General features: G+C 40.6%; 1 protein-coding gene and 1 long non-coding RNA gene across 7 annotated transcripts in view; one reads left to right on the forward strand and one right to left on the reverse strand.

Moving 5' to 3' along the window:
- LOC309350483 overlaps positions 1 to 13,209 on the reverse strand; it is a 300,644-nt gene that overhangs the window by 116,299 nt on the left and 171,136 nt on the right. The gene's annotated exons all lie outside the window — the stretch shown is intronic.
- LIN54 (lin-54 DREAM MuvB core complex component) overlaps positions 1 to 13,209 on the forward strand; it is a 35,340-nt gene that overhangs the window by 2,668 nt on the left and 19,463 nt on the right. For 3 of the 6 annotated variants that reach the window (XM_081876801.1, XM_081876803.1, XM_081876804.1), the window contains exons 2-5: positions 3,755 to 3,835; positions 5,801 to 5,874; positions 6,334 to 7,046; positions 7,489 to 7,609. In XM_081876801.1, the coding sequence (XP_081732927.1) occupies positions 6,369 to 7,046; positions 7,489 to 7,609 (799 nt within the window). In that variant the 5' untranslated portion in view covers positions 3,755 to 3,835; positions 5,801 to 5,874; positions 6,334 to 6,368. Of the gene's footprint in view, positions 1 to 2,379; positions 2,569 to 3,112; positions 3,836 to 5,800; positions 5,875 to 6,333; positions 7,047 to 7,488; positions 7,610 to 13,209 lie in introns of those variants that run through there. The other 3 variants (XM_081876802.1, XM_081876800.1, XM_081876805.1) reach the window with 3 other exon arrangements.

Below are 13,209 nucleotides of genomic sequence, written 5' to 3' on the forward strand. Positions count from 1 at the left end.
TATTTAGAATTCTGGATATTCCAGCTGTATTCTTTTTTATGCTTCATATGTTACATAGTTTCCTATATTTTATGGGGGGGGGCTAGTAGAATTCTTGATATTTAGATCACTATATAAGCTATAAAATAGAATTCAATGCAGAATCTGTAGGATGTGCAAAGGTGTTTAATTTATTGGTTGAATACTGGAGGTTCTTGCAAAACTAATTAAAATTAAAACTTTAAAAATTATTTGAATAAATAAACAACTTTCTTTAAAAGTAAGTCATTTTCCTCTTGGGATTTGTGTTTATTCCCTTGGTTTTGAAATGTCAAAAGCAGACTCCCCCAATTTGGAATGCTCCATGTGCTTTGGACTACAACTCCTCTAATCTCTAACCATTGGACAAGCTGGCTAGAGCTAATGGCAGTTGTACTTCAAAACGTCTGAACAGCCTCTGGTGAGGAAAGACTGCTGTAGAGGATTAGAAATTTGTATTTTCATAATTTTCCAACTTTCATTTCTGGACACCTTGTGATATCGCAAGTATTTATATTTCTTATGATACGATACGGTGAGTACAATGTTTCACCAGCCATTGTTTGGCATCAGTGAAGCTTACTAAGATCTTAGACAAGCTTCAGCTTTCAGACTTAATTTCTGATTCCGTTTTCAGTACAGTACACAGCAAATTGAGCAAGTCATATACAAAGTAGCCTTTCAGTTTTAGTGCAAGGCTTTTAGCAGCCCAAAATAAAATTTAGGATAGCTTTTCATTTGTTATGTCACATTGCTTTTTACCACTGAATTGGAGCAAGCAGCAACCCTAAGAAAACTCAATTACCATTTCCTCTGATTCAGCGGTAAAATGTGGGTTTTCCTGGGGAAAGCATCTTGACACACACACATACACACCCTAAAAAACCCACAACACCACTCAAATACAGACCTGTGCCTACAAGAGCAGCTGAAAGGTAACTGAATGAGCCCTTAGTTAAAGCTAACGGTGCTTTGTGGAAGAAGCACATAGGACACTCAGTCTTTTCACCATATTTATGAGACTAGGAGGCATTGCATGTAGGCTGTTAATCAGGAGAGCCTGCAAAAAACATATTGCATTGGTTCTGAAGGATCTCCACTGGCTGCTGGTTTGCCACTGAACCAAGCTCAAGGTGCTTGATCGGTCAGATAAAGCTCTACACAGCTGCTCCTACATACACCTGCCTGTTGGTTACAACCTTCTGGATACAGCATTCCCTCTTAACTGAGCCACATTTACCACGAATTTGCTGCATGACAACATGTAAGAGGACCTTCTTTGATTGGTGCCTGATACTAGAATGCCTTCCCATCTCATGTATGACTTATGCCGACCCTTGTGGATTTTTGGTGCCAGATAAAAATTAGTTGATGTTGTAACATTTTATTGAGATTTCATTATGTTTATTATATTTTATCCTGCTCTGGGGTTCTTTTAGTGAAGGGTGGGCTAGATTTTTGAAGTAAATAAGTAAAGCATACGCTGCAAAGATAAATAAATGCTTTTAATTGTTCTATCCTCCCTAGTGAACCTTCTTTCTAATGGCTGTGACCTTCAATATTATCTCACTCTTTTAAATCTTTATTGAATCATAGAATCATAGAGTTGGAAGAGACCACAAGGGCCATTGAGTCCAACCCCCGCCAAGCAGGAAACACCATCAGAGCACTCCTGACATATGGTTGTCAAGCCTCTGCTTAAAGACCTCCAAAGAAGGAGACTCCACCACACTCCTTGGCAGTAAATTCCACTGTCGAACAGCTCTTACTGTCAGGAAGTTCTTCCTAATGTTTAGGTGGAATCTTCTTTCTTGTAGTTTGGATCCATTGCTCCGTGTCCGCTTCTCTGGAGCAGCAGAAAACAACCTTTCTCCCTCCTCTATGTGACATCCTTTTATATATTTGAACATGGCTATCCTATCACCCCTTAACCTCCTCTTCTCCAGGCTAAACGTGCCCAGCTCCCTTAGCCATTCCTCATAAGGCATCGTTTCCAGGCCTTTGACCATTTTGGTTGCCCTCCTCTGGACACGTTCCAGTTTGTCAGTGTCCTCCTTGAACTGTGGTGCCCAGAACTGGACACAGTACTCCATTGCTTATGAAATGGTCCAGACTTGGTTTTCATTTTAGGATTTGTACTCCCAGATTGTACTTCTCATATTGCTGTTGACATGGGAAATGATTGGAAATTTTCTGATCTTGAAAGGACTCTTGCTCTGCCTTTGAGGGAGTGTATTAGAATTCGAGTTCATACTTCTGTAAGGGTTGCTTTGGTACCATGCTCAATACACCAGTACGGTATGTTTCCCTCTGCCTAGGTAGTTATAAATAGTGCTTTTGTATAGGACTTTCATGCTGAATTAGGGTCTACCAACTGTTACCTCTGGCAAACCCTTTGTCATGCTGAAATTGTACAGCACCAGCTCACCTGGGTACAAGGGAATCTTAATCATTTCAGGATTATGTTGAAAGATAAAATGTCTGCATTAATGAGACTTTTAGCCTGCCTGCGCAACTAGAATTTGCACATCCCACAGACAAATGGTTAAGGTAGTCAGTGATTTTACTTTATCAGTATATCTTAGATTTTTATGGTAATTGCATTTTTATATATAGAAAAAAACTGACAAAAATGTATATTATATAGATTCCACAAACAATAATTTTGCTGTTAATCTTTAGGAATTAAGGGCTAATTAATTCTCATTGGTCAACACCCCTCTTCCTTAGGATAAGGTAAAGGGACCCCTGACCATTAGGTCCAGTTGTAGCCGACTCTGGGGTTGCGGTGCTCATCTCGCTTTATTGGCCGAGGGAGCCGGCGTACAGCTTCTGGGTCATGTGGCCAGCATGACTAAGCCGCTTCTGGCGAACCAGAGCAGCGCACGGAAATGCCATTTGCCTTCCCGCTGGAGCGGTACCTATTTATCTACTTGCACTTTGACATGCTTTCAAACTGCTAGGTTGGCAGGAGCAGGGACCAAACAACAGGAGCGTTGCGGGGATTCGAAGTGCCAACCTTATGATCGGCAAGTCCTAGGTGTCCCTTATCTTCCTTAGGATACTTGGTTCCAAACCACCACTTTTAGCTCAATCAGAAGAGCATGAGACTTAATCTCAGGATTATGGGTTTGAGCCCCATGGTTTGGTTTCTATGATTCTAGGCTTTGTCAAAATGGAACTATAATGTCTTCAGGGGGTCAAAAATACCTGATTAATGAATTAACTGAAACTATGGGCTCTTCACTTTTAAAGGAAGATGTTCTTTCTGGTAATGGAAAAGCTGGAGCATGCCTTTTGAAATCCACCTTGTTTATTTGCTTTGACTAGCAGAAACAATGCTTATGCTAATATATTGATAACTTCCTTTGGAATGACCGCAGTGAAATTTCTTGTGCTTACCTGTCTTGTTCCATGTCCAGCTAAGGTAGTAATATGTGCTTATATTCTAAAATAAGTCAATCACAGAAGAGTATTTGCAAATGTTCTAAAAAGCACTTGCCTGCCTGAGAGTCATCACTGCTTGGTGCTATTTTATTTGGCTACATTCCCACTGCCAAGTGAATGGTGAGGTTAAAAAGTTTCCTGTGGCTAGTAGACCTCAGATCAGTTCTAATCCTGTTCTCTGGTATCCTGCCTGCATGTATATAAAAATTTACTGAAGTTGTGACCTCTATTCTGAAATAAGCACATCATGAAACTGTATCTCAGACTCTTGTATGTTCTGTCATCCTAGAGCTGGATCTGAAAGCCAGAGCTAGAGCGGACCTTGGATATGTCACAAGTTTATAAAACAAAAGCAACTTCTTTTGGAGAGGTAGGTGGGGATTCATTGCAAGAGAACCTCAGTTATCTGGATTAAAGTTAACACTGCTTCATAAAAGCATTTATTTCAATCTTGCCTCCATCTCCTCAACCTGCAAGTTATTGTAATTTTCAGCTCTTTTGGGTATAATCAATGGAAAACTCACTTCCCCCTTCCTTTGTGTTACATGCATGAACACACTGTACTTGTTCTGTACTCTGTTTTGGCTGTTAGTCATAAAATTATACAAATCGAGCCATAAAGCAGCTTTGTAATCAATGAACAAAACATCCAGCATGTTATTAATTCATTTGAATACCTTCTAAAGTGCTAATCTTTTAATTATGCATGGAGATTTTATATAAATGCCCTCATTGTGGCCTGTTCAGGTTAGTAAGTGCTGCTGTTGCTCCATCCTGACATCCAGCATTAGTATTATGCACAAAGAAAAAATAACAATTTATTTGGCCAGACATTGTGACCATAAAGTATATTTTGGCCGTATGGAAACTATTATTGCTCCTTATTGTACTTTATTTGATTCAGTGGTTTTAATGAATGTTTACTGGTGTATAGCTTTTTATTACTGTAGTTGTTCAGCACTCTGTGCTGTAGGAAGGCAGAGTATAAAAATGTTGAAAGAATGAATGGGCAACCAAAATGGTCAAAGGCCTGGAAACGATGCCTTATGAGGAATGGCTAAGGGAGCTGGGCATGTTTAGCCTGGAGAAGAGGAGGTTAAGGGGTGATAGGATAGCCATGTTCAAATATATAAAAGGATGTCACATAGAGGAGGGAGAAAGGTTGTTTTCTGCTGCTCCAGAGAAGCGGACACGGAGCAATGGATCCAAACTACAAGAAAGAAGATTCCACCTAAACATTAGGAAGAACTTCCTGACAGTAAGAGCTGTTCGACAGTGGAATTTGCTGCCAAGGAGTGTGGTGGAGTCTCCTTCTTTGGAGGTCTTTAAGCAGAGGCTTGACAACCATATGTCAGGAGTGCTCTGATGGTGTTTCCTGCTTGGCAGGGGGTTGGACTCGATGGCCCTTGTGGTCTCTTCCAACTCTATGATTCTATGATTCTATGAATAAACTAGTGAGAGGGTACAGGGGCAGTCCCATATGACAAAACAGCTCATGGAATAAGGCAAAGGGCAGGGAAGAGGGATGGTCTATATAGGCACAGCTCCTGTCAATTGTTGCTAAATTGCATTTTTATACACTGTAAATGTAAACATTTTGTGGTTTAAGACTGTGCATCCACCAGTGTGCCTTGGGTATTGTGTATTTTGGAACATTATTCACAATTTTATTTTTTCCTTCTCTGGCTAACTAATTTGTAGTGGGTGTATGTTTTATGTTTCTTCTGTCACTTCATGTAAACTCCCCTTTCCACACTGAATCTCAGATTAGCTGAATTTTGCAGGTTTTACAATTTCATTAGCATTCTTCCTACCAATTATTGAAGAAGTAGGCTATTTTCTCAGCTTTTTCCCTGTGACATTTTCAACAATACAAAAATAACATTATTAGCTGCTTGAAAAACTCTTAACCTGGCTTGTTATTAAATAGCTTGTTGAAGATGTTAAGTACCTTGGATGATCAATTTAAATTTGCACGTCTGTGCAATTATCACATTATAGTTGATATTGTGGTTTTTATGCTCAGCTGTTCTGGAGGTGTGTTCATTCCATGGAACATTTACCTGTTCTTGAAAATAGGGGAGGGGGGTGTTTTCAGTAACTTTGAAAATCAGTTTCGATTAAGAGTTTTGATGTGTGAGGTGGTTGAACATCAGATTTATGAAAGGGATTTCAACATGTGCTATGAGAGGGTGCTTGAGAGAAAGCCTAGAGGTGGAGAGACTTAAACATAGTACTTAAAATAGTACTTAAACATTAGAATTTTGTCAGTTTGGGACTGGATTTATAAGGAGCAGCTTGCTTATAACATCTGAAAACTTCCCATCATCTTTAGCCCTAACAGATGGTGCTACACTATAATGCTTCTGGAGATCATCTGATGTGGAACAGGATTTAAAAGAAATTCAGGTAACTGAACAGAACTCATGATTTTCTGTATTTCACTATAGAAGTCAAATGTCCAATTTATGGACAGTTCCAGTGTCAGAAATGTCCTAACAAGCTTCCCTCCTGGTTGAGAACATGCAGAGTTTTGTACTCTCCTTAACCCCCATCAATAGCTTTTCATAACTGCTCAAAGATACTTCTTTTCAAAGTTGAAAAAGCAAGCAAGAGGCAATTAACAATTTAAGGGCATATTCCAGCCAGGAAAAACCACTCAAGGAGGTTGCAATGATGATTGTCTTAGACATGCTTGTTAGCCAAAGCAGTGGCTTATCTGTCTGCAAATTTTTAGCCACAGCCGATACTACGTAGGTGTTTATTTCACAGTTTTGTAGGCTCCCACAATAATATGTCCGATGCTGCAACTTGCACATTGTTGTGGAGCTGAAAAACGAATTTCCTTTCTTTGAAATATCACTGCAGTGCCTCACCTTTGGCCTGTCGTCCGCATTTGCAATATGGAGGTGGTGTCGGCGGAAGTGAACAGCTTGCTACCTGAAGAGATCATGGACACAGGCGCAACGCTGGAGGAAGATGAGAACATAGAGGCTGTAATTGTGGGTGACACTATGGAGATGGAACTGGAAGGAATGGCAAACGTAAGCTCAGGCAGGGATTCTGTTACTTCTGGCACGTCGTCCATCACCACAGAGACCGTCATGGTGTCCAGCAATTGTGTAAGCCACGTCATAGCCAATGCTGCCACTACCAAAGGCGGTACTAGTGTGACTGCACAACCTTCCTTTCAAGGTAGCCTCCAGAAACTTGGTACTCAGACTCCTGTCACTATATCGGCCAACCAGATAATTTTAAACAAGGCAACTGACTTGAAAATTGGCAGCCAGACTATAAAACCAGAAGGGCAAAAGCTCATTGTAACAACTCTGGGGAAACCTGGGCAGCCCATTGTCCTGACATTACCCCACAACCAGCTGTCTCAGTCGCAGAAGGCTACGTCGCAGGTGCAAGCAGGTGACTCCAAGCTGTCAGCGCAGCAGTTCAAGGTGGTAACTATTGGAGGAAGGTCAGAGGTGAAACCTGTCATTGGTGTTTCCGCCTTGACTCCAGGGAGCCAGTTGGTAAATGCTACCACCCAATCCTCTGTATTGCAGACCCAGCAATTAAAAGCAGTGCAGGTAAGAAGGCACACTGTTTCTCATTATCTTTTGTGATAAAATTGCTCCCATTCATGATTCCCTTTTGTTGGCAGTAACGTAAGTGGAGCAGAGTAAGGCAGGGAAAGTGAATCAATAAGACAAGCAAAATGTAAGGAAGAGATACAAGTGCAATGGAGGTGATGAATGATTATTTTTTAAAAAATAGAGTTCTTGCCTATAGAGAGGGATGTGTAGCAGCACAAAACCAGTTAGAGGACACTTCTTGGGGGTGGTGATGACTGGTGATGGGTGGAAACAGGAGGGAGCAGTTGGGGGACTGGTTCCAAGCTAATCTGTTTGGGGGCAGTGGAGATTGAGAGCGAAGACACTGCAGAAGGTGAGAATGTGTGGATTTTGGCCGTTATTGCATACAAACAATAATTCCTCTAACTGAGGGAATGATTCTTCTTTTGCTTTTCAGATTGCTAAAAAAACCAGGACACCCACCTCAGCCCCGGTGATAACTAAGCTGATCTTCACAAAACCAATCAACAGCAAAGCTGTTACGGGACAGACAACACAAGTGTCACCGGTCATTGCAGGTTATATATTTGTGGCTTCTTGCGTGGTGCCATTCCTAAGGGGGTGAAATGTGAATTGAGTCAGATACAGGCTGGGATCCAATTGGGCAGATTTTCATGGAGGGCTTTTAGGCTCCTTTCTCTTTTACACCGCTGCCTTCTGAGTTCCCTCAAAAAAGCCAGGGGGTCCTCCAAAGTGACATTTAGGAGTGATTATCAGGGCAATCTGATAATTCTGCCCTTGCATGTTCACAGAAGCACTTTATGAGCACGCACAGGGCTCTTTGGGTCCCAGCCACAGAATGAATCTTGCTGCTCTTCATCTCATAACTTCTCAGGGAAGATGAAAATGTGTCAATTTACAGATTACGTGGGTCATGTAAAATAGAGCTTTCAAAACCTAACAGCAGCATTCTTATTTTATGTCTCTCTCAAATGTTCAGATTGCGTGCATAGTGTCAACCAACTTAACCATGTAGTAAATGTGGAAAAGCTTGCACACTTCATAAATGTGCATTAAAAGTGTAGTGTTATGTGCAACTGACTTGCTCTGAAGCATTCTGTGGTAGCTGTTACTGCACTCCTGGCTAGTGACTCCATTGCTGCGGAGTCAATATGTTTTTTCTACTCATCCCCCTATGCATTGCTGCAGTGTTTTATCACTACTTCCTGGCTCTTTGTTGAGGAAATAAGATGGTTTAAACTGTTCAAACTTCTGGGTTTTTAAAAAGATGAGTACTACTTTTAAGCTGCAAAGTCCTCTCTCAGTTTTAAAGGGTAAAGTGGACAAGGTTTTAGGAATTTTATAAAAGTGGAAAACTAAAATATTCACTTTACACCTTATAAATCAAGAGTAGCGATGCAAATGGACAATACTACTCTTTCCCCTCATCACAAACACACAGAGAACCAAAATGACAGAAATGTGACTAGTTTTTCACTTACCAAAAAAACAACTGAATATGCATTTTTAAACACTTGGAATACAAATTCAGACTAAAGAACAGCAACCCATGGAGAGAGGAATTTCTTAAGACTTCTTTCCATGAAACTCCATTACTCAAGGAGATGCCTTTTCTGTGCAGTCATATTACCACTTGATCCACCCTCTATCCTCTTTAAAACCTATTATAATGTATGGCAGGGGTGGAAATCACATTTGTATTAATACAGACAGCCAAGCATGAATTCTGTAGAAAATTTTCATCATGTGATACATTGTTTGCTTTATTAGTCTTTTATATATCAATTAGGATGAAATTATGTACAGTTCCATTCACTTCCACAGTTGCCTTAGATACAACTATTGTTGTAACTCCCATTGAAAGTGCCCAATGCAGACTTCCGGGTTGGCGCCATCGCCGAATGGCGGACTCCCTCTGAGCTCCGGAGGGAGTCTGCTCGGCAGGGGTTGGGTCCCGTCGCGCCGGCGACGCGGGGACCCTCAAAAACCATGGGCGCAGATGCCCATGGACCTGGTGACTCGGCGGGCACCGTTTGCGCCCCCCGACCCACGAAGGAGCCTTTTTAAAGGCTGCGGAGCGGGGGACGGGGGGTGGTGTGGTGCTATGAGTCCACTGCTTCCCCTGCCGAGCGAAGCCGCATGCCATTCGACGGAGAGCGCCGACTTCTTCTATTGAAAATCTGGACTAAAAATAACAACCCGTGAGTAATTTAATCGGACCTAAAAGGGAAAATTTGTTTTTTGAATTTGGATCGAGCGGGGGGAGGTGCAAAAAGGAAGTCGGTCTCCCCCCTGTTGTAGACGATTTAAAGCAAGGATCTGACAACTAAGGTCGAGAGAAGAGCTTGTTTTTTTTGACAAAAGTTATTAATTTCACGATGGGAAATTACAAGTAATTGTGCTGGAGGAGAAGAGTGATTTGTGAGAACTAAAGTGCAACCCCCCGGAAACCGGGAGTGATCCGTCATGAGAGAGCCTGGCGAAGAGATATAGAAATTTTGACAGCTGTCAAAGTAGCTGTCAAAGTGGGAGAATAAAAGTGAACTTTGTTTTGATGACTTTGCTGGTTAGATTCGTTACAATTTGGATATAAACTGTTGAAAACAAGGGTATAAGTTAACTTGACTTTTGGGTGTGATTTGGAAGGAAACTAAGTTACCATAATCCCTCTAGAGGAGGCCTTGGGACATTGCAAGAATGGTGGCAAGTGGAAAAATACTCATGGAATTGAACAGGACTTTTTATCTCCTGGGAAAGCTGCAAAAACGAAGCATTATTTTGTCTACAGAGGTCTCTGCATTAAAGGAGACAATGGATATATCTATTGAAGAATGGAAGGGACTTGACGTAAGTTTTTGTTCCTGAATAAATAAAGCCTCTGTAGAGGAACTAGAAGTTTTTGAATTAGAAGGTTTTTGCAGCGGAACAGGAAAAGAAACCTGAGGAACAAGAATTGGACTAAGCTGGAAGTTGGAGCTTTTGGGACATCCAGACTTTAAAAGGATTAAGAAACAGAATTCGAGTTTTACTCTTAAATATAGAGGTCTGGATGGAAGAAAAATGGACTTTTTTGAGAGTTTCTCTAAGATTGGATGTTTGAAACTAAACACTACCAAAAAGACGGCAAAGTGGAATCGAGAGAGATTTGGACATGGACGTGGGGTCTCTAGGCTGGCAGCAGATAGATTGATGGACATTGGGGATCGAAACCGGGAAAGGGGGGAGGGAGATTTGGAATCCAAAGGCTGTAAAATTATATTTTGAAGTTTCTTTTTATTTTCTTTTGTTTTGCTGTGTGTGACAAAAAGGGGAATTCGTGGAAGGGAATTGGGGTCGACCTTAGGGAAGAACAAAAAATATAAGAGAAAATGGTTATATAAGATGAATTAAATTGAATAATGGGCTAAATAATAAGTTTCAAAATAATAATAAATTTCAAAATTTGGGGTAAGAGCTTGTTGAACTAATCTAATGAAAATGGAATACAAGAGGGGGAGGGATGGGGAAGTCCTGGAAAGATGTTAATGAAAGTAAGGTCTTAAATGTAAATGTTTCTTTTTTCTTTTTTTCTTTTTTTCTTTCTTTCATGTTTTGGATTTTTTTGAAATTTTAATAAATATCATTTAAAGAAAAAAGAAAGTGCCCAATGCAGTGCATTCCCAGTCAGATTAATTTCAGTTTATGCAGCCTGATAATGTGGGAAGGACTCTTGCAATGATCTGACTGGCTTCTTGCTCTCTTAAGCCCTGCCCACCCTGGCTGGTGAAAACCACTTGGGAGGGGTTGATCAGTTGTAGCCCGGGTGTGTTGAATGCATCTTTACATGGCAGATTAGTGCCTGCTACTCTTAAACAGGCATATGTATTGTAGGGCCAATTTTATGGAACGTCTTTCCAGTTGAGGTAAGATAGGCCCCTTTCCTACTAAACTTTTGGCTGCTACTAAATACTTTTTTAAAAAAAAATCCAGCAGGTATTTTAATTATAGCTTGATTTTATAGTTTTTACTAATTTTATTTTTGTATTGTATCTTTGTAAACCGCTTAGAGACTGTTGATGTTAAGTGGTATATAAATCGTTTAAATAATTTTTTTAAAAAACCTCACTTGGGAGTAAGCTCCATTGAACTAATTCAGACTTAATTTTGAGTACATGTATAAGATTGCATTGTTAATGACAAAGCTTGTAACATATAGTGCTGTAAACAAGCACTTTCTTTTGATTTTTTCATAACAACAGAGCCAGTATTAAAGTGCCTTTATTATTTTTATATTTTTAACACTGTTGTTACTAAGCAGGAGTTGTACACAGTGGCCTAGTTTGCATGTAATGCTACTGTGTGGTTTAACAAACCACAAGATGTCTCACAGACAAATAAACCTTGGATTGTTTCTCCAAAGTTTTCTGTTTTTCAGCTACTCTTGCCTTTGTAGCTTGATGAATGGCTGGGGTTGGGTGATCAGGCAAGCTACGCTTAAGGAAAAGTGGTGAGCTGGCAGGAAATGCCAAGTCATAGTTAAAACAAATCAAGAACTGTAAGCCAACAACAAACCATGGTTTCAGACAGTGGATGATTTTTGGTAGTAAACAAGCCATAATTGAGCGGTTGGCAGGCTTCACACATAATGCTAAGCTGTGGTTTAACAAACCTGAAGAAGTGTGCATGCACACGAAAGCTCATACCAAGAACTGACTTAGTTGGTCTTTAAGGTGCTACTGGAAGGAATTTGTTTTGTTTTGACTATGGCAGACCAACACGGCTACCTATCTGTAACTATCCCTGTTCAGTTAGAGGGTTTGGTTTAATTTAGACTAAACTTGTTTTTAATTGCCCTCATAGTATTAGAAAATTGGATTCGATATTCTTTATAAACACTTAAAGGCTATCAGTAAGTCTTCTATGCTTCTTCAATTAAAAAAGCAAATGTTCCAACTAATTTGCTTCTATTTATATCCAATGCATTTCTGAAGTTCTGGATAGCTTGTGAGCTAGCTAAATGGAAGTGCTTTATTTACACCAAAGCTCAAAATTGGGATTCAATCTAGTTAAGAGCATGAGGAGAGATCACTAGTATGCTTTCTTAGTTCATGTAGAATATTCTGACATTGGTTGCTGCTTGTTTAAAATGACCCACAGCTTTCAAGAAGAACTTGCCAATAAATAGCAAGCAATTAATTGCCATCAAATTCCACTTTAGGAACATGCCATATTCTGGAAGTCTGTGGCTTTTTCAAAACAACGATAAATAATAGTTTCCTGCTACTTTTTGTCCCAGGCTGTGCTCCCCCTTTTGCCATGCTCTGTTCTTCTCCCATACAGCCAAGAGGCAAAGTTTGGAAACTTTTGCTTAAGTTCACTGTGCCTTCCCATGTCATTCAAGCTGGGAATTGTGGTTTATATAACGATCCATGGTCAGCTTCAAAATAAGACAAGTTCAAACCATCACCCAAGCATCTGAAATGTTTCCTTTCCTAGTTCTGGAAGTAGTTCAGATGACAGCTTAGTAGCAGTGAGTATACCTCCCTGGTATCTATAAGTGTAGTGGTTGAGGAGTGTTCTGAGCTTCCCAGTCACAGCTCCCTTTGTCATGAGGATGAAAGGATGGTTATCTCTTCCTCCCCCCCAAAAAAGTTCATACAGCTAAAGGAGTTAGATGGAAGACTGGTGCTTTTTTGCACTTCCTCTTTCAAGGCCCAGATCAGAACCTGAGTTGCTGAACATGTGTGGAGTGACCAAAATCATAGCGGGGGGGCGGGGGGGCGGGGAGCAAACTGGGAGACCGGAGAAAGAAAACGGATGTGGTGATAAGGGATGCAGGGGAGAAGAGAATGAGGAATGTGTGCACACATAGGATCCAGTTAAATGGAACCTCTTGAAACTGCATAATTGGTTCACAAATTTACCCCCCCCCCCTCTCCAACCACAGTCAAATTATCAATCACACCTATTTCCATTGACAGAACGGTAAAAAAAATACACTTCCAGTGGTTTCCGGTGTGGCCATTGTGCAAAAACATGGATCTGAGACACAGTTTTATGGAACCTCATAATTTCTACATCAAAATCATGGGTCAGCTCTGTGTCCGCTGATGCGTGCTTTGAGTTGTTGTCATCCTATGTCAAAATCATGAAGATTCATGGGGGATATGAGCCCTGG

This window comes from Podarcis erhardii (genome assembly GCF_964252035.2).
Source record: "Podarcis erhardii genome assembly, chromosome: 9".
Lineage (NCBI taxonomy): Eukaryota > Metazoa > Chordata > Lepidosauria > Squamata > Lacertidae > Podarcis > Podarcis erhardii.